Consider the following 26,043-nt stretch of genomic DNA (forward strand, 5'->3'; position numbering starts at 1 on the left):
AACGAATCACACGAAGGCACCGAACTGGTTACCAGGCTTTATTGGCTTCTTCTCTGGCACCAGATACAGGAAATCAAACAGCAAGTCTAAAACATGGCATGTTCTCTCCCTCCCCCAGCAGGTGAACTCAAATATTTGTAGGGGCTGGGGAATGCTGGCAACCAGCCAACCCCATCATATGCTCCCACTTTTGGGACTAATTGTTACCACCTGCCTGAGAGGCCCCACCAAACGATACTTGCTCACAGGATCACTACTTCATGACAGTATCCATGTGTACATCTGTATGTATCGAAATATAATCTTACAAATGGGCTGCTGGAGTTAAAATTATTAGCAGCATTGACAAATTACTCTCATCTGGAGATGCCGACAGTGCTTTCTTAGGAAAGAATAGTAGCAAGCTTTGCATCCAGCCTGACAGCATTTCTCAGGTGTGCCTCTTTTCTTCCACAGGGTTCCGCAACTTGCATGTGGATGACCAAATGGCAATCATTCAGTACTCCTGGATGGGCCTGATGATTTTTGCAATGGGATGGAGATCATTCACCAACGTGAACTCTCGGATGCTCTACTTCGCCCCAGACTTGGTCTTCAATGAGTAAGTGCTATGAGGGAATGAGGAAAACTTTTCCCTACCCCACTTCCTCCATGTCATGCATCATTTTATAAACTTCTATCATGCTGCCTCTTACTTGCCTTTTCCCTAAACTAAAAAGTCCCAAACACTGCGACCTTTCCTCACAAGGGAGCCACTTCATCCTCTTGATCATTTTGGTTGCCCTCTTCTGAACCTTTTTCAGCTCTACAATATCCTCTTTGAGGTGAGGCCACCTGAGATCCCATTACAAAAGCAGCAAAGACCTGATGGTTTTATGTTGTGAACCGCCTTAAGATCTATGGTGTAGGGTGGAATGGAAATTTAATAAACAAAACGATAAATTAATGAAAGTTGACCAAACCCATCAGGATGTGTTAATGAACCAAACTAAAAATAGCATTTTTATTGCACTTATTTTGTGGCGGGGTACAGGGAGCAGGCCTTGTTCTGGGTCTCCAGGGATGTTTCTGAGCAACATGACATTAATTTCTTCATTGGAGGTTTTTAAGTAGGGGTTAGGCTGTCAGGGATGCTTTAGTTGTGATTCCTGTGTGTAATTGGACTAGACCCTTGAGGTCACTTCCAGTTCTATGATTTTTACGACTCCGTCTCTCATGCTCACTTGCCTCTACCATTGCCGCCCCACCCCCTGGTTCCATCTTTGGGATCTGCATGCTTGGAATATTCCCTTGTGGAATATTCCAGCAGACCGTGTCCCTTCATCTGTCATCTCATGAGCAGTCCTAGGACAGTACATGGAGCCCTTTGAGAGATAGAACGAGGCTTGTGCAAAGCCACTCATAAAAGTGGGTTACACCTTATAAACAGCATAGCTGACTGTGTACGGACTGTGGCACCAATCCTGTGTGAATAATGTCCAAGCAATTGATTTAGGAGACCATAAATCTTTACTTCTCCCTGCAACCAAAGACTGAGAGTGGTGAGTACTTTTCCCAGAAGTCTGCTTCTGCTACCTTCTCTGAAACACAAGATTCTTTTTTTGGATTAGTGATACATACCTGCGTACATAACTTTATTTATGCCACCTTCGCACAGTTAAAACCACGCTCAACGCAACTTACAACATGAAAAAAAAACACATAATTACAAACATAGCAAAAGTAGTCTTAAACAATAAAAAGCATAAAAAAGAATACAAATTGAAACAATTCCTACATAAATAATAAAATATGAAATAAAGATAAAATAAAAGCAAACCCCTCCACCAACAAAAAAACCTAAAACAATACCCCAGCCCAGTAGACTTCTCAGCATGGGGTTGCCCTCTATCTGAAGGAGCAAGTGTGTAGTTTGGTGGTACAGTTGCATACATCTCTGTCACTAGAGGTCCAGGTGTTCTTTGTGACTAGGAGGGCCTTTTGCCAGTTTTCTCTGGTTTACACAGTACAGCTGAAGTCCATGCGTTTGTAACCTCGAGGCTGGACTATTGCAATGTGCTCCAAGTGGGACTGCCCATGGGTCTGGTTCGGAAGCTCCAGCTGGGGCAGAATGCTGCAGCCAGATTGCTGACAGGAGCTTCAGGCTGAGAGCAAGTGACACCATTTTTAAAACAGCTGCACTGGCTGCCCGTTTTCTACCAAGCCAGGTTCAAGGTCCTTGTATTGATTTAACACCCCCCTGAACAACTTAGGGAACCTCAGGGACCACCTGAACTGTTATAATATCACAACTCAATCACAGAGATCATTGCAGGAGCGCCATTGGTCATTTCCCAAGTTGGCAAGGCTCATTTGGCAATGACAAGAAACTGAGTCTTTAGTGTCATCAGCCCAGTATTGTGGTATACTCTGCTGTTAGAGATTAAACAGAGGCCTTATGATTTCAACTTTTAAATGCCTGCTGAACATTTTTCTATTCTGCCAGGCCTAAACAGACAATTAAGAGCACATCTCACTCAATGGATTATTTATGCTTGTTTTAATTTCTTTTTGGTTTTAATTTACTTTTAACTTTTTATTATTTTACTGTATGGTTTTATGCTTTTAGATTGTTGTAGACCACAGTTATATATATTTTATGATAATAAATAATAAATAATTGAAACAGTGTGGGAGGAATTGGAGACCCCACTCTTCTGATCATTCCATCAGCACAAGCGTTCCTGTTAAAAGCAAGAAACTACAAGAAGGAAGCAGCTGGAGGAAATGACTCATGATTTCAGTTGTCTCTGTACTAATGCACAGAGTATAGGAAACAAGCAAGATATATATACCGTATTTTTCGCCCTATAGGACGCACCGGCCCATAGGATGCACTTGTTTGGGGGGGGGATAAAGGGGGGAATTATCCCCCCCCCAGCCCCAAAGAGCAAAGAAGCCATGACAGCAAGTGGGATGGATCCCGCTCGCTTTCCTGGCTTCGTTTTTAGCCTTGGGGCTGGGGGTCCGGGAGCGAAGGCGAGGTTGCGCAACCTCGCCATCGCTCCCGGAGCTTGCGGGGCTGGGGGCGGGGGAAGCCCAAGCTTCCCCCGACCCCAGCCCCCAGAACGGGTGGGAGAGCGATGGCGAAGCTGCGCACAGCTTTGCCATTGCTCTCGGAGCTTGCAGGGCTGGCGCCGGGGGAAGCCCGAGCTTCCCCAGCCCCCAGAACGGGTCGGAGAGCGATGGCAAAGCTGTGCGCAACCTCGCCATCGTTCCCGGAGCTTGCCGGGCTGGGGGGATAGCTTCCTGAAGCCTGGGGAATGAGAGGGGTCGGTGCGCACCGACCACTCTCACTCTCCAGTCTTCAGCGAAAGCCTGCATTTGCCCCATAGGACGCACACACATCTCCCCTTCATTTTTGGAGGGGAAAAAGTGCATCCTATAGGTTGCAAAATACGGTACTATATGATTAGATCAGAGTACATATTCATTTTTACATATATTTATTTTTTGAATAAATGTGCTATTCATGTCACTGTTTTGAATCTTTGTGTTATTATCTACTTTTGAGGGTTGTGCAAACTACTGTTCTGAGTAAATGCTTTTCATTGGGTAGGGTAAAGTAAGGTAGGGTAGGGGCCCCCGGAGGTGCATTCACAGAACCAGGCAGTGCCCCCACCCCAAGATGTTTAGGAACTGCTGATCTCAAATCCTTGTGTCTGACTATAAGTGTGTATCAATAACTTTTGGGCCCTCCATCCTTTGACTTCCTACTCAAATTATGCAGAAAATACACATACAGCTCATTTAGCAATTAAACCCAGCAGGGATAAACTGAACAAGGAAACCCCTTGCTGCCAGCAGCACCACAGTGGGATCTGCAGTTTAAATATTAATTTATTGATGCAGAATGGTAGCAGAACAGCATTAACCAACCCTTTCCCATTCCCTTCCTTGATATCAGCTAGTGTTTGCAGCAACAACCAGAAGGCAGACCCAGACAGGGCTTTGCAGGTCTTCTTGGGTCATTGAGAAGGATCAAAAGTTTGTGCTGATGGAAGTAATCAAGAAATGTGCCCTGTTCTGATGGCTTGCACACCAAATAATTGCATTGCATTCTTTAATGATTGCAAATTCTTGGGAGTGATGTTTTCCCCAAGGCATCAAGAAGGTCATGAGCTCCTTAGAATAACTTCCCTCTATCCTCCTGTTTAGCAATGTTCTCGTTCCTTGATTCCAGGACAGGTTGCTCTTAAGACTGCAGCAGAGATAGATTTCCAGCCAGTGTGGTGGAGGCTGGGGGTGCAATCTTTATTTTAAGAACATAAGAAGAGCCTGCTAGATCAGGCCAGTGGCCCATCTAATCTAGCATCCTATTCTTACAGTTGACACTATATTGTAGGAAACTACCAAGCAGGATTTGAGCACAGGAGCTGTCTCCCCTTCTGTGGTTCCCAGCATCTAGGATTCAAAAGCAGTCCAGCCTCTGACTGTGGAGGCAGAGCACAGCCTTTATTAATTTCTGTAATCCTCTTTTAAAGCCATACAAGTTGGTGGCCATCACTGCCTCATGAGGGAGCAAGTTACACAGTTTAACTATGTGTTGTGTGAAGAAGTCCTTTCTTTTTATCCTTCCTGAATCTTCCAACAAGCAAGAAAGATCCATTTGCCTAATTGATCACTGATTCTCTTTTCAGTTTCCTGCTGCCATTTGCTAATTATCTCCTCCTCCTCCCAGGTACCGGATGCACAAATCCAGAATGTACAGTCAGTGCGTCAGGATGCGGCATCTCTCCCAAGAGTTTGGATGGCTTCAAATCACTCCCCAAGAATTCCTCTGCATGAAAGCTCTGCTCCTCTTCAGTATTAGTAAGACACATTTTTTTCATGGGGACCTTTTTATTTCCTTCTCCCTTTCTTTCAAAAAAGAATAAAAGAATTGTAGAGTTGCAAGGGACCTCCCAAGGGTCATCTAGCCCTATCCCTGATAGATGGTCAGAGATACGTAGCAGAAGAATGCTATACTGCACACACAGAGTATTTTAATCAACTATTATTTTATTAATTTTTACTTATTTATTGCATTTATTTCCCACCTTCTTCTCCAAAGAGTTCATGGTGGTGCACATGACTCTCCACCTCCTCATTCAATCCCCACAACAATCCTGTGGGGTAGGTTAAACTGAGAGGCAGTGACCAGCCCAAGGTCACCTAGTAAACTTCACTACTGAGTAGGGATTTGAACCCTGGTCTCGTCCTAGTCCAACACTCCAACCACCACACCACACTGATTCTCAATAATTTAAGGTGGTGTGATTAAACCTCCTTCATCATTTTATTCTGACAACCACTCTGTCTGACAAAATCCTTTCTCTTACTACTGCAGCCACTATTATTACCACCAGCATCATTATGCACCAAAATTCCATCCCATCTTGCATGTGATTAACTTATGCAATTTCAAGCATGTGTGGTTTTGAAAGCCAGATGGCTGAAATCCCGCAAATTAAATGCATACAAGGTAGAGAGCTTTGGTTCTCCCAACATGGAAAGTGATTTTAAGCTCTCAATACTTACTTACTGAGCTCTGGGATGCTCTCACAAGATCTTGCTTACTCAGGCTTACCTGCAAGATTACATCACAGCCTCCCAGAGCCTGGTAAGCAAGGTGGAGAACTTAAAAGCTCTCTGCCTTGCTGGGAGAGGGGCCAGGCGCACTTGGCACACAACTCCCAAAAGGTAAAGATACTCTCACGGGGTGGTTCCAAGCAGGTGGTTCAAGTGGGCACAGTTTTGCAAATAAGCGCCGTCTTGGAAAGTAACATGCACACAAGGCACAACCATACTGTACATTGACAATTGTTCCTCTCTTTCTACATGCACCAGTTCCAGTGGACGGGCTGAAGAACCAGAAGTTCTTTGACGAACTTCGGATGAACTACATCAAGGAACTTGATCGCATCATTGCTTGCAAGAGAAAGAACCCTACCTCCTGCTCCCGGCGTTTCTACCAGCTCACCAAGCTCCTAGACTCTGTGCAGCCTGTAAGTAAGAGGAGAAGGGAAGAGAAAGAGGGTTAGCCACACACGTGGCAAGATCTTTTGTTAATCTTTTGATCAAAACTCCACAGAATCTGCTGTTGAACTTGTGGGGTGGGGGAGTGCAGGGAGAGGAAAACAAAACACCAACAAACCTGTAAAAACAAGCACTGGAAGCAAATCTGCAGAAAGTCACTGTGACCTCACAGTCATTTCCTCCAAGAGAGAACTGTGCCATCAAAGAGAAAGATGTTCGTGGGAGGCTGACTTTAAAGCCCTAAATGGCCTCAGCCCAGTATACCTGAAGGATCGTCTCCACCTCCATCATTCAGTCCAGACACTGAGGTCCAGCTCCGAGGGTCTTCTAGCAGTTCCCTCAATGCAAAATGTAAAATTGCAAGGAACGAGGCAGAGGTTCTTCTTGGCAGTGGCGCCCTCTTTGTGGAACACCCTCCCATCAGATGTGAGGGAGATAAAGAATTACACAACTTTTAGAAAACATCTGAAGGGAAGTTTTTAATGTCTGACATTTTATTATTTTTTATATCTTGCTGGATGCCACACAGAATGTGCAGGGTATAAACAACATTATTATTATTATTATTATTATTATTATTATTATTATTATTATTATTTTATTTCAGATCTAGTACACATGCAGGGAAACATTCCTTAACCCCCAGGCTGCCAATTTAAAAGTATTTGTTATTTTTATTATTTTATTATTTATTAAATTTGTATACCGCCTTATACCCACAGGTCTCAGTATGGTTCACAGGATAAAATCACAACATTAAAAACAAAAAATGCATAATCAAAATAAAAACAAGAACAATCCAGTAACACACCCCCAACACATTTTAAAAGGCATTGGATGCCAGTCAACCAAATGCCTGTTTTTGCCTGGTGCCTAAAAGTGTATAATGAAGGCATCAGGCAAACATCCCTGGGAGAGCATTCCACAAATGGGGAGCCACTGCAGAAAAGGCCCGGTCTCTTGTTGCTACCCTCCAGACCTCTTGTGGAGGAGGCACACAAAGAAGGGCCTCAAAAGATTATCTCAGGGTCAGGGTAGGTTCATATGGAAAGAGGTGGCCCTTGAGTTATTTAAGACTTTATAGATCAAAAACTGAACTTTGAATTAGGCCTGGAAACTAATTGGTAGCCAGTGCAGTCAGACCAGGATCAATGTAATATGCTCAAAGTCTCTTGCCTCAGTGAGCAACCTGGCTGCTGAATTTTGCACTAGCTGGAGTTTCCAGAAGCAGCCCTACGTATAATGCATTGCAGTAATCTAACCTTGAGGTTACCAGAGCATAGACCACAGTAGTTAGGCTAACCTTGTCCAGATAAGGGCGTAGCTGGGCCACCAGCCAAAGCTGATGGAAGGCATATAAAATACATGTTTCAAATAGCACACCAAAATATGCATCAAAGAAGAATAAATAAACGCATTAGGCCACATTGCGTAAGAATATTAGGAGAAGCGTGCATGAGAATTTGTGTACAATTATTTTGGCATAAGCTTTAAAAAAAAGCAGACTGATGCAGAAGTGGGGCAGACTGAACTTAAGGTTGGGAAAGTGAGGAACAGAGAAAAATCAGAACTGACAGATGCGTCCCACTTAACAGCTCAGAGACAGAGCACCCGCTTTTTACTGCAGAGGGTCAGTCTCCAGCATCTCCCAGGTAGAGCTCCAGAGAGAAACTCCCTGCTTGAAACCCTGGAAAGCCACAGCTAGTCAGTGTAAAGATACCAGATGGGCTGTCTCACCATAAGGCACCTTTCTGTGTGCATGCACACCAGAATGTAAGAGCCCTGTTAGATTAGGCCAGTGGCCCACCCAGCCCAGCATCCTGTTCTCACAGGAGCCAATAACAAAAAAAAACACACCTAGATTCCAGCCTGCCGTAGTCAAAGTTGCTCCCAGGGTGCCTCAGTTCCACCTAGGAAGTACTACCTGGTGGTTATTCCTAAGAACAGGAGAAGGTGCCTGCATGCCTTGTTTGTCTATGCAGAAATGGTACCAATGTATAATATTTTACATGCCACTCCAATCTCCAAGTGGTGAGAGATTCCAGAGGTTGCAGATGCTTGCCAAGGGTTCAGTTTCCTTGGAATGAAGTTCAGTGGAGACTGTGGTGTCTTTAGGATATATGTTTTCAGTTGCAAAAATATACAACCTGAGCACAGGCCGGAATGGCTCACAGCATTAACACTCCAAATGTTCTTGCTTCTCCATTAGTCACAGTCTTAGATCCAGCTCAAATCAATCATGTCTCCATCTTCCATCCTGCTTTCTGCCCAGCTCACACCAAACACCATCTCTTGTTCTAGGTGAGGGGGGTGGAGGAAAACCTCCCCTCCCCCCCAGGCCTGAAAGGCCCCGTCCCTTAGTCACAGCTCTTGTAGCCCAGCTCATCCTTTTGGGATGCTGATCCTGGTGCTTAACTACTTAGTCACAGCTATTGCCTAGACAAAAGGGGCTGGTTTGTTGAACTTGTTCTCATACCTTCCACCTACCTCCGATACAGGAACCCAAGAACTGGAAGGGACTCAGGGCATCATGCATACTTCCTCCCTCGAAAACCCACATCACTATAAAGTGACATCACCTTCTCTCTTACCTCTTTCCTAGATTGCCCGAGAGCTGCACCAGTTTACATTCGACCTCCTGGTCAAGTCCCACATGGTCAGTGTGGATTACCCAGAAATGATGGCAGAGATCATCTCGGTGCAAGTCCCCAAGATCCTCTCTGGGAAGGTGAAGCCCATCTACTTCCACACACAGTGATGGAGCGAGGGAGACACAGGAAGGGAGGAGCCCTTTGCGGCCAAGGCCCTGGAAGCTGCCGACCTTGTCCAGCCTTCTCTTGCCTGTTATTTTTGCACTGCAGTGCCTTGGAATACTGTATACGCTACAAAGATATACAGTAATAACAAAAACAGAACTAACCTGCTGGGATTCTTTTCAGTTTCAGTGACTCCCCACCTGGGGGAATTCCCTTTTCAAGTGGGAGCTTTTTCCGGCCTGTTTTGAAACAGCCCAGCATATGTGTGTGCGTGCAAACCCTGCACCTTCTCTACTTCTCTTTCCTGTTCTTATATATATTTTTAATTTGGTGTTGTGGCATGGTGCCAGGCGGCACTTGTTTACATTCTTGGGCTTCTGCATTTCCCACAATGGCTTCTGTGGCCCTGTACCACGATGGGAAGTCTGGCAAAACACAAACACACATTGTGTTTTGGGTGTTCCCTTCATTGCTGTTTTATTCTCTCTTTTTAAACAAAACCAGAATCCAAGATGACAAGCAGGTTGCTCAAATCAAATCCTGGGAGTGGGAAGAACTTCATTTTTGGGGAGTGGGTGATTTTATTTTTATTTTTTAACAGTTTTTTTATCAACTCTTAACTTTTCTGTGCAGTGTGCTTTTTCCCCATTATGTTGCGAGTCTCACTCTTAAGATGCAGGAGGATTTCAATAGCATATATGAGGACAGGAAGGGAGAACTGGACTCAAAATCATATGGAGGAGAGAATGTAGTGGAATCATACAACTGCAAAAAAAAAAAGTGTGTGTGTGCCGTCACAGCTGCAGGCATCACACGGACTCAGATTCCCCAGGGCCACATTTCTGCATGTGAACTAGTCTCAGTCCTCATCACGTTCCTATACTACATGGCCACAAGCCACTGCCTCAGATTCGGCTGCTGTTCAGTGTGCCTCTCCAATTAACTCTGAGGCCCTTACAGCAGCATTTACCTGACACAAAGTGCCCAAATCCAAACAGTGCTGTTCTTGTGCTCATGAAAAATGACACAAAGCATTAAGAGGAGCTGGAGGGTAGTGCTGAACCCTCCTGGTGCCCTGAAGGTTACAGAGGGCTGTTTTACAGTGCAATCCTTTTTTCTTACTTCCTTTTCTTTCTGTGGACCATGAGCCAAAACTTTAAAAAAGTCACCCAATGAATGTGAGCACATTCCAGTTTTGAGCATTTTTTGTTTTTGTTTCTCCATCACAAAGGACACTCTCCTCAAAAAAGGCAGCTCTGCAGTGCTCAGAGGGCCTCCACCCAGCTGCTTTTGTCACCTACACCAACATCCCTCCTCCCAGCTCTGCTTCCCAAAAGTCAGAGGCACCTAAAGACCCTCTTGGAAGACTTTTCCTTGGAGAGCGTGGTGGGCGAGGGCCTCAGAACCCAAGCCAAGTGAAACAAGGACTCTGATGCCCCTTTGGGGTTCCTGAGAAACTGCACATAACTATGGTCCTAACCCACTCCACTGGGGAAGAACTTGTGTTTTCATTATCTTTTTTAATAACATTGTGGTACATTGTAAAGAGAACATGTATTGGGATGGGGATGCGCTTTTCATTTTTGTGATTTCTGTAGTTGAGACTGCCATTCGTCTAAAGGAGTAATGGGGAGTCAAACAAACCTTAGAAACTTTCCTTGGTTGTGGGAAGAAGGGCCCTCAGTCTCAATAAGCTATCCTAGAGCAGTCCCTGGCCAGAGAATCTCACAGGATGACACAAATAGATTCTGAGCTGTTGTCTTCTGATTTTTTCAGAAAGAATTATATGGGGGGGGGGAGGTATTGTTCCAGGTCATGTCCTAGAATGGCTGAACTGAGTATGTGTTAAAAGCTCATTGGTTCTCCTAAGAATGCCACTCACAATTATCCTGTTTCTCAACCATCGGTTTTATCTCCCAACCCTATTCTGTTCATCCCTGGCATCACAAGAAAATAATCACAAATTGTTTGACTCCTTTGATTTTTGGATGTGGATTGTGATTCTCTAGCTCACAATCTTTATTTAGGTAGTGATAACTTGCTTGTCTTTAATTCTAAAAATGGCTTAAGGCTCCGCTCCTACTGCCATGAGCAGTTTCACCTGCCTCCCTTGTTCAACAATGGCCTGGCAAATTGTGACTTTGAAGGATCTTGCATACCTTTCAGAAGCAACGGTAGTAAAGTTGCACTTTGCAGTGATGCATTTTTAAAATGACTGTTAGCCATTATCCCACTCCTACCTCCCTCCCTCAAAAAAAAGCAGCAGCCATGGGAATACTCTGGGCAGTGGTCATTTTAATAATGTGGCTCTGCAAAGCTTGATTTGGTTTGATTATTTTCAGTGATGTCACCTGCAGTTTTATTGAAATATGTTTAGAAGATGGGCTTTTCTTTTACTGTGCAGACTGCTGAGAAACTTTGCTGCTTTTGGAGGGGAGGGCAGGAAGCACCTCAGAAATCTTATTCTGTTTGCACCTTGAGGGGTTTTCATATTGTAGGGGTTTGAGGATGCTGCAAAAGGGTTGGCTTGGCCAGGTGCTTCAAGAGATGACAGAACATTGAGAAGTGACAATGCAGCACCTTAATTTGGCCATGGTTACTTGATGCAGAAACAACAACACACACACACCCCTCCCATGATGTTCAGCAGTGCTGGTTAAAAAATCATTCTGCTCTTTCCATCAAGCTGTTTTTCTTACAAATGCAGCATGTGGATGTGGACCTCTTTGTGGTCCTTAGGAACAAAAAGTGGGAAATGGACAGGTGATGGACAAAGCACTGGAAATAGACATCAGACGAGCCTGGCTGCTGGATCAGGCTCACCTAGTCCAGTCTCCTGTTCTCAGAGTAGCCAAATGCTCTTAAGGATCTAGCAGTACAGATAGACTCTGTGCCTGGAGAGTCCATAAGAGCATCAGAAGAGCCTCTTGGTTCAGTCCAATATGGACCCATCTAGCCCAGTATCCCGGCCCCACAGTGGCCACCCAGATGCCCCACTGGGCCCCACACATTGTGCCTAGTAGTGCCTAGTAGTGAAACCTCTGAGAAAGCTCAGTTCTGTTTGTTGACTCACGTTCTTTCAAGTTGACTCATTTTCACTTGTGGTTTGCCTGCAATAGAGTTAGCCATGGGGAACTTGCATGGTTTGGACGCACACGCACAGGTAACTCACAATTTGCACATGGGTTGCATTCTGGAGATGGCGCATATATAAGAATGTATGCTCAAGCTGCTCCTGTGAGAGGAAGATTACCTTCTGGAGCTGATATGCTGAACAGGTCTTACCCCCTTAACAAGGCAGAGAGCTTTTAAGCTCTCTGCTTTGCTCACCAGGCTTTGGAAGGCTCTTGCAAATCTTGCAAGATGTCTAGAGAGAAAGCATCCCAGTCTCCATGCAAGAACTTCCCAGAACCCAGTAGGCTAGGCAGAGAGCTTAAAACCTCTTTCTGTGCTGGGAAAATCCTGCACAGAAAGAGTTTTTGAGCTCTCTTCCTTTCATGCGTTTAATTTGCACAATTTCAGCTGGCCAGCTTAGGTTGAAATCACACAAATTAAACATGTAGGTTGTGGTGGTTCCATATATCTCATTTTAAGCCTTTCCCCCTTCTGGGGGTTCAAATCTCTTGGAAAGGTCAGCTGGGCATCCAGTCATGCAGAGCAAGACTGCATGCCAGAGAACTGCTTCATGTTCTTCAAAAGTGGCCAAGAGTTCCCCAACATCTTAAGAGACTCAAACCAAGTTGTGGGAAGTAGCAATGAATATATCTCACATGTATATAGTCAACAACTTCACGCACCTGGTGTGGTAGCCTCTAACCTACAGAAGTGGGCACAGTGAACTTTCCAGCCCCCTCTGATTCTTTGCATTTTGTTGCTATAACTAGATTTGTGCAAGACTCGCTATGCAGAAGGATGCTTTGGGTAGCATTGAAGACTGCAGGGCAACCTCTGCCCACCTCTGCCCTAGAGCCCCTGAGGGATCTTTAGATCCTGACAATGTTTTGAAGAGAGATTGATTCAAAATACCTGTAATGAATACAATGTAAAAAGTGTGTGGAGGGGTTAGAAATGGTGGTGGTGATGGGAAATTGAGCATTTACTTGCTCTGGTTTATTTACAACCGACTACAGTTTTTTAAAAGGGGGGGGGGAGCTTGAGAAATACCAAAAGCATTGACTATGTCTTAGCCTTCAATCCTTACTTTTATTATGCAGTTTATGTGTTGTTGTTGTTATTATTATTCTGTGATTTTTTAAAAAAAAAATATGCTTGCATATGTTCTATTTTGTGAAAGTTGCCCTAGTTTAGTCTTTAAACTCACTGTGGCACAGACCAATCCACACAGACTCCTCCTCCTCACCTTCTGATAAAATCATAGAGCTGTAGAGTCCAACCCCCTGCAGCACCCTGCACTTCCTGCCAGGCTTCACAGGATGTAGCCCCCCCCCCTTTTTGGGGGACCGCAGCAAAGCCAGGTACCCCCTGTCCCCATCTATTTGATTGCCCCAATCCATAAGTGTAGCAGGTAGTAAAAAGTATTGTTTCTTATATCCTTCAGCTTCTGCGAAAGCAGAGTAAGGCCCTTCCTTGGAGGCACTTGGAAGTTGCAGCTCGGATGTTCTTTCATAGAGACATGTCTCAAGCTCTCTTCCACTGGAAGCAAAGAAAGATCTTGAGTATTTTGACTCTAGTTGGGGAAACAACTTTGAGGACAATATCTCTCCATCATGGAGCTGGTTGGGTTTTTGTTTTCTTTTTTGGGGGGTGATTCTGTGTATTTTAAGAATTATGTTTTCTGCACTTAAAAAATACCATGCCTTCTTTTTTTTTGAGGTGGGTGGAGACCATCCCGCGCCCTGAACTGAGTTACTACAGGAGATTGAAGCACCTTATACTGTAGAGTCTAAGCTATTTTTGTTCAGCATTGCAACCTTTTTTTCTATCTTTTTTTTTACCCATAGAATGCTTATTTAAAATGGGGGAAAGAATAGGGTCCTGTTTTCATAAATCACATACTTGTATGCATGCTGGGGAGGGGGGATGTGTATTGTGATAAGTCTTTATGCAATGTTGTCCACCAGCATTGGAACAAATGCACTCACTCTTGCCTGCCTTAATTGGGGGGTGGGGGTGAAGGGAGAGTTAATTTCACCCCTCTTTTTGCCCTTTGAAATTTACTAATGTATGCACTGGCAACACTGGACCCAGTTGCCAATTTTGTTACAACCCACAATTGTAGAATACTGTCTGCCTGGCCACTGTGAGAAGAGGGTGCTGAATGAGATTGGCCCTTGGCCTGACCTAGCAGTTCTCCTCTGGTGCTGTTATGGAACCTCTAGGTCCAGAGGCAGTCTGTCTAGATTCCTAGGTTTTTATAAGCATTTGGCTGCTAGATGGGCTTCATCCATCAGTGAGGCACTTCTTTTATGGAACATCTCCAAAACCCAACTCGTATCTCAGAAGGCAAAGATACTGCAGCCAAATGTCCCTAAGAATCTAGGAATCAAGATAGACTGCCAGCTAAATTTGTATGGGAGAACTTTGCACTTTGGAAACAAAACAAAGGTGCCCTGGATGGATTGGGAGTAGGCAGGGAGATGTCTGTGGCCTCCTTAGGAAGATGCAATGCTTGGGCTGTGATCGTGCTTCATCTATAGGGTTGAGTGGGCATGATACAACCAGGTTTACAGGGCCAGGGAGTAGGTAAGGGGGCCCTCTAAGATGCCCCATTGCTCATGCGCATGCGTGTGAGGAGGACCCTGTCCAGTCCAAGCCTCCCCTTGCTTTTTAGGGGGCAGAAGGTGCCGTTTTCCTTCTTCTCCCCTCCTTCTCTTTGCAGAAGTCACATTCCCCTTCAGAGAGACCCAGGCCAGCCGGCATTTCCTCTGTGTCAGTGGTTCCCAATTAACTAAGTACTGTGCACTCCATTTCTCAAAAGCCAAGCCATTGACTCCCTACTTTTGAAAATTTTGATATCTCTGTGGTAGTTTTTGTTATGTGAATGTGCCACAGACCCCCTGGGTGGGTTACGCAGACACCCTGGGGTCTGCAGACCATCAGTTGTGAACCACTGCTGCAGGGTGTTCCTATGCCTACTACAAACATCTCCACTGGGCCTTCTGAGATAGCAGGCTGGACTTCAGAGACATTCTATAAAATTGTGGTGCTTTTGAACAGCAAGGAGAGATGATTTCTATCCATTTGCCTCTTTATGTGTTTATGTATAATTTGATATGCTGGGGAAATTGGAGGAAGTGTTGGACTGCTAATCCATAAGAACTTTGTATGATTTTGTGGGGGGTGCGGGGAGTTATTTGCAAAAGGAGGTAAATAGAATTGTAGTCTGTTTATGCAGCTAAATAAGCTTGTGAATCTACAGGAACATCAGAACCAGCAGAGCAGCTGAAATGTATAACCGCGTAATAAACAGACACAACGGGCGGGTGTGGTGTGTGGGTATTTGATCTCAGTTTCAAGGGATGCTAAGTGGGTCTGTTGCAAATAATGACAGGAATAAGAGCCAGCCACCTGGGGAAGAGTTGTGGCTTAGTGGGTAGAGCACCTGTTTTGCCTGCAGAATGCCCCTGGTTCAATCCTTAATGGCACCTTCAGGTAGGGCTAGGAGAGACCCTCTAGATCAGAGCTTTCCAAACTGTGTCACGACACGTTAGTGTGTTGGCTGCAGTGTGTAGGTGTGTCACACGAACGCTCCCCCACACTCCTCCAAGAGCTGGAAAAGGGTTAGTTTAACCTCCGGTTTGGTAGTAAAACTGAATCACTGTGCCATGAAATGATTCATGTCTAAAAAGTGTGTCACCAACAAGAAAAGTTTGGAAAGCTGTGTCCTAGATGAAACCCTGGAGAGCTGCTGCCCAGTCAGTGTAGACAATACTGAGCTAGATGGACCCAATGGTCTAACTCAGTGACAAGGCAGCTTCCTATGATCCTCTTTTGCTCTGTCTCTTGGGGGCCTCAGAGCATATGCCAGCCCCGCTGTGAGTCCTTCAGCAAGGCTTGCCATGAAGTTGAGTGTCCAACTTCGGCCACTTGCCTTTAACTAACATTGCAAAAAAGAGAAACCTGAAGCTAGCAACAAGTGAAGCTTCTCATACTGGGAGAATTTGGTAGCCCCTGTTCTAGAGCCATCATTGGACACTCACAGCAGCACTGCACAGAATTATGCACATTTAAGGCAACCCTGGGTGCTACCCACCAGGGACACTGGAAATGAGCTGGGTGTGCACTAGGACCATCCTCTGGTGAATGGCACCTTTCGAAACAAAAAGCAAAAACACATTTGATCCCTCTGCAAAGGCATTGATGCTCAGGAGCCAGAGACCACCCCACCTCACAGGATGTCTTAAAATTGCATCTATCTCTGCTCATGAATCAGGAAGAGGCAGGGGACTTCTGGTGCACAGGCAGGGCAGTCCAGCAGAGTATACTGATAAAAGACAAAAAAATTAAACCTCTTGTTTCTGTCTTCTTGGTTTCAAGAAAGGGTAAATCAATCACACCACACCACACCAGGGCAAGTTTCATGGTGTTGTTCAGATCTCCCTTTTTTGTAATCTTGGATTCTCTTGTTGCTCCAAATACAATTAAAAAAGGCAAAATTTTGGTTGTTGGAGTATATTGTTGTTCATTTGTGTGTGTCTCCCCTCCCCCCGAGAAATGACGTCTACAAACTATTTTGCTGTGTTGCAACAAAGCCAAATGATCCATTTCTCAAAAGACGATAAGGCAATTAATTAATGCATATCAGCTTTTATAGATTTTCCTGCAGAATCCTGAGAGTAAAGAAGAGAACTTCATTCAAGCTAATAGCAGTACAGTCTCAGCAGGTGCCTGAAAAAAGCAAGAAGTTTATAACCAAACAGAAGTCACTACCCAGGCATTGCTTTTTCTGAAATGAGCTCTAATTCCCTCACCAGCCTTACTTTCACCAACACCACAAGTGTATCGTTGTTGTTGTTGTTTTTCCCAGAATGTACTTGCAAAGCAGCCAAGTTAATCAAAGGTGCACATTTTCAGGTACAGAGTAACCTTTCCATGGAGATTCCTGAGTGACAGACTCCAGTTTAACAGCCTCATTGCAGCCTTGTGTCCACAAAGCAGCAGCTTCTGTGGAGGCTACAGCATATAGATACTGCACCTCCTTAGCTCATCAAAAAAGGACTTCCAAGAAGGGAAAGTAAAGGGGGGGTAGGTATGCGGTTGGAGGATGGATGGCGGCTAACAAATTGAGGTTGAATCCTGACAAGACGGAGTACTGCTCTTGGGGGACGGGGCGGCCAGGTGTGGAGGACTCCCTGGTCCTGAATGGGGTAACTGCCCCTGAAGGACCAGGTGCACAGCCTGGGAGTCATTCTGGACTCACAGCTGTCCATGGAGGCACAGGTCAATTCTGTGTCCAGGGCAGCTGTTTACCAGCTCCATCTGGTACGCAGGCTGAGACCCTACCTGCCCACAGACTGTCTCACCAGAGTGGTGCATGCTCTAGTTATCTCTCGCTTGGACTCTATGTGTGGCTACCTTTGAAGGTGACCCGGAAACTAAAAGTAATCCAGACTGCGGCAGCTAGACTGGTGACTGGGACCGGCCGCCGAGACCACATATCACCGGTCTTGAAAAACCTACATTGGCCCCCAGTACGTTTCTGAGCACAATTCAAAGTGTTGGTGCTGACCTTTACAGCCCTAAACGGCCTTGGTCCTGTATATATACCTGAAGGAGCGTCTCCACCCCCATCGTTCTGCCAGGACACTGAGGTCCATGCCTAGAGCCTTCTGGCGGTTCCCTCGCTGCGAGAAGTGAGGTTACAGGGAACCAGGCAGAGGGCCTTCTTAGTAGTGGCACCTGCCCTGTGGAACGCCCTCCCACCAGAAGTCAAAGAGAAAAACTACCAGACTTTTAGAAGACATCTGAAGGCAGCCTGCTTAGGGAAGTTTTTAATGTTTAATAGACTGTTGTATTTAAATATTCTGTTGGAAGCCACCCACAGTGGCTGGGGAAACCCAGCCAGATGGGCGGGGTATAAATAAATTATTATTATTATTATTATTATTATTATTATTATTATTATTATTATTAAACACAAGGGTTTTGTGGAGTCTCCTGCAGTGGACCTTTGAGCCCAGGGATACTCCCAGCTCTTTAAAAGGTCTGTTTGGTCACCGCCTCTCTGTGTTTGGAAAGTCGCCAGGCTTTCCTAGATCAATAAAACCTGAGTTGGCCCACTCAAGACAGATTTTTTTTAAAGGACTTATTTATATGGCACATAATAAAACTATGGAACTTGCTCCCACAGGAGGCAGTCCTGGCCCCCAACTTGGATGGCTTTAAAAGAAAATTAGATTCATACAGAATAAGTATTGAGGGCTATTAGCCATGATGGCTATGATTTTGCCTTCACAGTTGGAGATAGCAATGCTTCTGAATCCCAGTTGCTGGAAACCACAAGAGGGGAGAGGACTCTTGTGCTCAGGTCCTGCTTTGGGGTTGGCCCCTGTGAGAACTGGATGTGCTATGGGCCTGATCCATCAGGCTGTTTTGATATTCTTAAGGTGGTAGCACCACTCATTCCCCACTCCCAACAGGATGCCAAATTCATCAAGCACAGCTTTGAGCAGTTGAATCTTTTCCCCAACCCCAACACACACACCCCACAGTCATACACAAACCACAGTCCAAATTGCCCATGTTTTGGAAGTACACAGTTGCATACCCAACAGCAGTCCCGATTTAATTGGGACACCCTGGATTTGGGCCCTGCAACCTTTGGCTGTGGCAGTGGTGGTGCACTCCAGCAGGATGCCTCCTCAAGGCACACATGGTGCAGGAGATGTGCTGAACAAGGCAGGGAAGGATGGAGAAGTAACCATCAAACTCTTTAGGGTGCCACCGGGTGCCTCCATCCCCTTGCACTCCTGAGAGTGCAATGCACCAGCTGCCTCCACATGGTTGTGGGGACACACCAAGGGCTAGGCAGCGAGCTGAGAGGAGTACACAGCAGCAAAGATCTGGGAGAAAGTAAGGCTAGGGCATGTGTAGGGGGACTGTAGCAAAGGGGCACTAGCAAAGGCAAAATTCTTGTCCAATCACAAGCCACACAAGTGAACCTGGCCTTGGGTGGGAAAGGTGGATGGGACAGATGTCCTGGAAGGGGAGGGAGTCCGCTTGGCAAAATCAGAAGGCAGAGGATGTCCACTTAGAGAACTGCCACCTACGCCATGCACTAGATGAGAAAGCAGAGGCAATGTTGGAAGAAGTTCCCACCAAAGAATAAAAAAGATGATGGACTATGAGGAATTGGGAAAGTTAACAGTCAAAATAAGAGAACCTAATGACGATGGTTTTGTGGAAGAATGGAAGCCTTTTGTAAATTACTTAAAGAAATACTATAGTGATGAACTCAACAAGCAAGATTTGAACTATGAGCAACAGAAGTAATTAGAAATTATTGCAGCAGAGAGGGAGAAATAAAAACACCATGGAAAACGGGGTGGGAAGTCAACTAAACAGAATACAAATTTATTATGTCTTAGAGTGTATATGTTAAACGTTTGAAAATTTAATAAAATATAATTTTTAAAAGAGAGAAAGCGGCAAATCACAGGCTGAACTATAGGGGGAGGACACACTGACAAGTGAGGGGGAGTGTCCCTATTTTCCTCTGAATCAAAGTTGGAGGATATGCAGTTGTGCCTTTGGTATTGTGGGCCCAGATCTTTGGAATTCTCAGCATTGAGTTCATCGCCCAACACACAATGTTCTGCTCCATTCACAACTGGTAGGAGGGTTGCCAAGGGTCATATCGCTTCCCACCCCCCTCATGGACTGTTGCTATTTCAGGAGCTCTGCCCATAAGAATAAAATGATAGGTATAATGGATAGAGTCTGTATTTCCTGCGAAGCTGAAATCCCTTAATTTTCAAATGCATCTGCAATGGAGGAGGTGGGGGAAGAAAGTACAGCAAGGAGTAACAGCAAATATGCTTTCAAAAAAAAAAAAAAAAAGGTCTGAACCATCTACAAATATAGCACATGGTGCCCTGCTCTGGAAACTGAAATTGCGGTGTATGTTCCACCCAAAGCTGCAATTATTCTTAGGCTTTCATTAGCAAGCTCTTTTCCAAGCCCACATTTAATAAGTAAAATAAAGCACCATAAATTGCCATAGCGAAAGGCTAGCAGAATCAGAAGTCTCTCTTACACCTTTTTCCATGAGCAGGGGCGCAGGGTATAGGGGGCACAAGGGGCTTCAGCCCCCTGAATATTTTGAGGCAGGGGGCAGAGCCCCCCCAATATTGAAAGGGCAGCCAACCCCCACTGCCCCTGGATGAGTGTCAGTGCGCCAGAGCACCGTCCCACCAGGCAGGGGTGGGTAACTTGGGCAGTCAGTACATTGGCATTATATGAACAGAGTGTCTTGACCTGGTGAGCATCCATGTGAAAAGGACTTCTGGACTGGGGCCTTGGATGAAGAACAGCACAGCTTCCTGGGGCTGATGGAAGCTGCAGTTGAATACCACCTGGAGACGGCATCACGTTAGCAAAGGGGAAAGGTTCATTTTTACAGCACTAGCAGGTAATTGTTTTCTGTTGTGTTGTTTAGTCATTTCCGACTCTTCATGACCCCATGGACCAGAGCACGCCAGGCACTGCCTCCTGCAGCTTGGTCAAACTCAGGTTCATAGCTTCAAGAACACTATCCAACCATCTCGTCCTCTGTCGTCTCCTTCTCCTTGTGCCCTCCATCTTTCCCAACATCAGGGTCTTTTCCAGGGAGTCTTCTCAGGAGGTGGCCAAAGTATTGGAGCCTCAGTTTCACGATCTGTCCTTACAGTGAGCACTCAGGGTTGATTTCCCTAAGAATGGATACATTTGATCCTCTTGTAGTCCACGGGACTCTCAAGAGTCCCCTCCAGCACCATAATTCAAAAGCATCAATTCTTCGGCGATCAGCCTTCTTTATGGTCCAGCTCTCACTTCCATACATCACTACTGGGAAAACCATAGCTTTAACTATACGGACCTTTGTTGGCAAGGTGATGTCTCTGCTTTTTAAGATGTTGTCTAGGTTTGTCATTGCTTTTCTCCCAAGAAGCAGGCGTCTTTTAATTTCGTGACTGCTGTCACCATCTGCAGTGATCATGGATCCCAAGAAAGTAAAATCTCTCACTGCTTCCATTTCTTCCCCTTCTATTTGCCAGGAGGTGATGGGCCGAGTGGCCTTCTGTGGTTGGTGTCAAATGCTGTGCCACCATTGCATGGTGGCGAAATGTGGACCCTGCACCCATTGGGACCAGCACAGTGTGCATGTGCAAACACACCACACACACACACACAGAGAGAGAGAGAGAGAGAGAGAGAGAGAGAGAGAGAGAGAGAGATATCCAGGCAGTAGGATTGCCAGGTAACCAGACCTGCAGCCTGACCTGCTCTGACAGCATGACCCCTAAAGGCAGCCTGCTGTGCCAAAATCGGCAGCTGAAGCTTTTCAAGGCAGAGATGGATATTATCACCTGCTCTTGCCTGCACATCAAATTAGTGTTAATAGAGTCTGTTGAAAAGATTGCAAAGCTGGTCACCTCACATTAAAAATAATATTATAGACCTGGAAAAGGGCAGCAAAAATAATGAAGGGGAAGGACCGTCTCCCCTATGAAAATGGGTTGCAGCATTTGGGACTTTTGGGTTTAGAGAAAAGACAAGTGAGAGGCAACATGACGGGAGTTTGTAAAATGATGCATGGCATGAAGAAAGTAGATAGAGAAAAGTTTATTCTCTCTCGTAACACTAGAACTCATGGACATCCAATGAAACTGACTGGTGGAAGACTCTAGGTGAGTAAAAGAAAGTCCTTTATGCAGCTCATAGGTAAACTGTGGAACTCACTCAGTGATGGCCACCAACTTAAATGGTTTTAAAAGAGGATTAGACAAATTCATGAACAAGGATATCTTTATATAATTTTTTAATTAGTTTTCCAATATACCCCCAATAATAGCCAAATTATAACAATAACAATTCCCAAATTATACAATTATCAAAGTGCCAATCAACTTCCAATTAATACATTTTAGTTAAAATGGCTCCCCGCATGATGGTTTGGGTGCATTTCTGATCTTATATCACTGTGTTCCATAATCTTAATTAATGTCAGTTATATCTCAGTTATAATAATCCCTTAGTCAACAGCTACATAATTAGTTATTTCCATTTGTGATGCTACAATATATAAATGTATAAAGCTTCAAGTGAGGAACTCAAACTATTATTTTTATTCTGCCCTGCGTGTGAAAACTGTTATAACCATGGAGATTCCTTCTGTCCATATATGGTGTTGTCTCTTTCACTTCCCAGCTGTTGTTTTCTCCCATCATGGCTTGGGGCAGAACTGACTCTCAAAGTTTCTCACAGGTCTTACCTCTCCATTCCTAGTTTTGACGTCTTGGAACAGGCAACAGTCTACTAGAAACCATTCTGTCTCACCAGTAAAACATGTCACAGATCTTTGCCATTTTTCTCTCAGCCTAGGACAAGGTGGGCAGTTTTTGAATGCGCTGAAGATTTAATACTGCTTTCCAGCTCCCGGAATCTCTGCAGCATTCTTGTCACAGCCCGCAAATTATTTTCCTTCCAGCAAGAGATTAATGGCCCAATTACAGTGGTACCTCAGGTTACGTACTTAATTCGTTCCGGAAGTCCGTTCTTAACCTGAAACTGTTCTTAATCTGAGGTACCACTTTAGCTAATGGGGCCTCCCGCTGCCGCCACGCGATTTCTGTTCTCATCCTGAAGCAAAGTTCTTAACCCGAGGTACTATTTCTGGGTTAGCAGAGTCTGTAACCTGAAGCGTATGTAACCTGAAGCGTATGTAAGCCGAGTTACCACTGTAAACATTATCTTAGATTACAACCCGTCAGTAGCACACACAGTCTCTTTTTCCTTGTCTGTTGTTTTTAAATGGAGTTGAGGGGAATTACTCTGTCTTTCCAACACAGTCATACTTGAGCTTCTCCTCCCCCTCCTTTCTTCATTTCAGATCACACACCGTTTCCATTTTTGCTAGTTAATATCAATATTACTCCAACGTCCCTTCCTCACTTGTAAATATCTTTTTATTTTATATTCTGAAGAGGGTTGCTGAATCATAAATATTTAACAGAAACTAAGAATAAATAAACCATGGGCTTCCCTCTCCCTAATCGACTCTCACACCGAAGAAAATCTTATCTCAATTCAAACCTTTGATCCTTGTAGCTGGTATATTTGGCAGTACATTCGTAACTTGGTTTTCAAACAGCTTAGTTCTTAAACGTTTGGGCTCCTGAACGCTGCAAACCCAGAAGTGACTGTTCCGGTTTGGGAACTATTTTTGGAAGCTGAACATCTGACAGGGCTTCCGCAGCTTCTGATTGGCTGCAGGAGCTTCCTGAAGCCAATCAGAAGCCGCGCTTTGGTTTCCAAACTTTTTGTAAGTCGAACGGACTTCTGGAATGGATTCTGTTCGGCTTCTGAAGTGTGACTGTATGTGTTGCAAACCCTTTCCATCACGTGCCAGTACTTTAAAGCCAATTAAAAATCCAATTAAATGGAGAACTTCTGCTTCTTAATGGCAGCGTGGGAGGATTTTCACCAGGTGAAGTGCTTTTGCATTCAACGCCTCCCTGCCTCCCATATTCCATGCCGGAGTGAAAGCCAGGTACCAAGATGAACTGTGAGTGAATCCCATTCCCCCCTTCTCTGGGGAGAATTTGCAACGATGATTTACCCTCTGTCATCCTTGTTTTCCATCCACTGATGATCCCCCACTGTAGTGGGGGCTGCCTTCATTAAGGTCATGAACAAGAATATTAATGGCTGATAGCCAGGATGGCTGTGCTCTGCCGTCACTGTTGTAGGCAGGAATGCTTCTGAATACCAGTTGCTGGAAACTCTTGGAGAGGAGAGGGCTCTTGTGTTCAGATTCTGCTTGTGGTTTTCTCACAGGCATCTGGTTGGCCACTGAGGGAACAGGATGAGCCATTGGCCTGATCCCACAGCCTCATTTTATGTTCTTATGAAAAGAAAGAAGCTAACTTTATCTGCTGTGTTTCTCTTCTGGGGTCCCTCCTTGGCCCAAAGCAATGAGACAACCAAATATTCCTCCCTTCTCTCTCTTTCTCCCCGCAAATGTACAATGCCAATAACTTCCATAATGCAAGATTAATGGATCTACTTGGAAAAAAGTGTTGAGACTTTGATTCCTTGTGCAAAATCCTTAAAGATGCTGTTCTCCTCAACTTTCCACTTTCTTTACTGGGAGGGAATCTAGTGGCTCTCATTCATCAAGTTTAGGATTAATGCACATTCTCCCAAGAAGAAGAAGACAGGACTTATGTGGCAGATGCTGGACAGCAAAGCAATGCAACATTTGTTGTAATTATAGGAAACAAGGACACACCAAGGCCTCATATATTCAGCATGGTGTTTCTCAAAGTTCCTGCTTGTTTAGGGTGATCTTTCTCAAAGTAAAACTGTTTTGTTTTTCTCTGTTTCCTTTCTCCATTTCACACACTTGCCAGGAGACAACTCTCATTTAGCAAACTCATCTGTGCAGCTGAACGCTAAGAAAAACAACAACCATTTAACAGAATGCCTTGCAGCCACTGCTATAACCCAGCCTTTCAGGACACTGCTCATTTTTCACTGTCCTTTATTTGCATGAAGACAGCTGACATGATGAGGTAGTCACTGAGCTGCAATTTGCTTTACTAGAGAACAACAAATTGCCGTTTCACCACAAAGATCTCAAAGTCAGTCTCCATATATTTGCCTCATTTGTACAAACTGTCATGCGGCATGCAGAAAGTGTTTGCTTCCAAAAAATTTCTAGTGTGTGGTGGGGCAAAGAGAGCAGTTTCTGTGACAGGTGAGAAGGAAGTCTGCAGCTTGTATAAGAACATGAGAAGAGCCTTTTGGATCAGGCCAGTGGAGCAGCATCCTCTTCTCACAGTGATCAACCAGATGCCTCTGTGGGAAACCTTCAAGTAGGATTTGGGCACTAGAGCAGCACTTTCCGCAACTGATATTCAGAGTCATGGCTGCACTGACTGTAGAGGCAGAGTAGAGGCATGGCTAGCAGTCATCAATAACATTCTCCTCCATGAATTTGTCCAATCCTCTCTTAAATCTATCCAAGTTGGTGGCCATCACTGCCTCCTGTGGCAGCGAGTTCCATAGTTTAACTATTGTTGTTGTTTAGTCGTTTAGTCGTGTCCGACTCTTCGTGACCCCATGGACCAGAGCACGCCAGGCACTTCTGTCCTCCACTGCCTCCCAGGAAGCTATGAACTACGCCGAGCAGGGCACCCAAGATGAATAGGTCATAGTGGAGAGTTTTGACCAAACGTGATCCACCTGGAGGAGGAACCGGCAAGCCACTCCAGTATCCCTGCCAAGAAAACTCCATGGACAAAGACAACAGGCATATAAAAGTTTAACTATACCCTGAATTAAAAACTTCTTTTTATTTGTCCTGAACCTTTCAGTGATCTTAACTCATCTTCATCTCACCTGGCAATTATGGGAACTCCTTTCAGGTTTAGTTCATTGATTTTTTTTAAATAATTAAGTGTTAATTAATTGATCAGCATCCCACTGATCAAAATCGGGACACTCTTTTTTGGTCCCGGGCTCTCGCAGGAGCAATTTGACATGCACCAGAGTGCAAAACCAAAAATTGAGTGTCTTTTGGTTTTGCTTGTTCAGACCCAGAAACCTCCCCCCTAAATAAATTCACACGAGACTCAAATTTTGGTTTTGGTTTTTGACAGAATTTAGGCCACAGCTTTATTGATTACAGAAAGTGAGTGGTTGCATAGGCTCTGGTTCGACTAGCTCCCTGCCATGCAGGTAGCGGTGACCCAGGGTTCCAGCATAGGTCAGCCAAGGGTGAACACCTGGATAAGCGGAAAGCTGGGCATGGGCTAACTCCGCCACCCAAATGTCCCCCTGGACTCAGGCACGGGCACAACCCCCTCACAGGGGTTGACCAAACCATCAAGTCCCTGGATTCCTTTAACGGAATACCCTTCACATAGGGATGGCGAGAGCGTTCTCCCATCCCTATCACCTGAACCAGAGCCTATCCACCACACAAGCCCCGCGCTTGCAGCCAGACACTCAGACCTGTAACCAATCCCTTAATCCCGCTGACACAGAGGTCAGCCATAAATCAATC

At 44.9% G+C, this 26,043-nt stretch overlaps 1 protein-coding gene across 1 annotated transcript in view; it reads left to right on the plus strand.

Moving 5' to 3' along the window:
• Positions 1 to 11,832, plus strand: part of AR (androgen receptor) — a 233,733-nt gene extending 221,901 nt beyond the window's left edge. The window contains exons 5-8 of the mRNA XM_053374239.1: positions 457 to 601; positions 4,721 to 4,851; positions 5,869 to 6,026; positions 8,660 to 11,832. Of these exons, the coding sequence (XP_053230214.1) occupies positions 457 to 601; positions 4,721 to 4,851; positions 5,869 to 6,026; positions 8,660 to 8,815 (590 nt within the window). The 3' untranslated portion in view covers positions 8,816 to 11,832. The remainder of the gene's footprint in view (positions 1 to 456; positions 602 to 4,720; positions 4,852 to 5,868; positions 6,027 to 8,659) is intronic.
• Positions 11,833 to 26,043: the final 14,211 nt, after the last annotated feature.

This window comes from Podarcis raffonei, chromosome Z, assembly GCF_027172205.1.
Source record: "Podarcis raffonei isolate rPodRaf1 chromosome Z, rPodRaf1.pri, whole genome shotgun sequence".
In the NCBI taxonomy this organism is placed as follows: domain Eukaryota; kingdom Metazoa; phylum Chordata; class Lepidosauria; order Squamata; family Lacertidae; genus Podarcis; species Podarcis raffonei.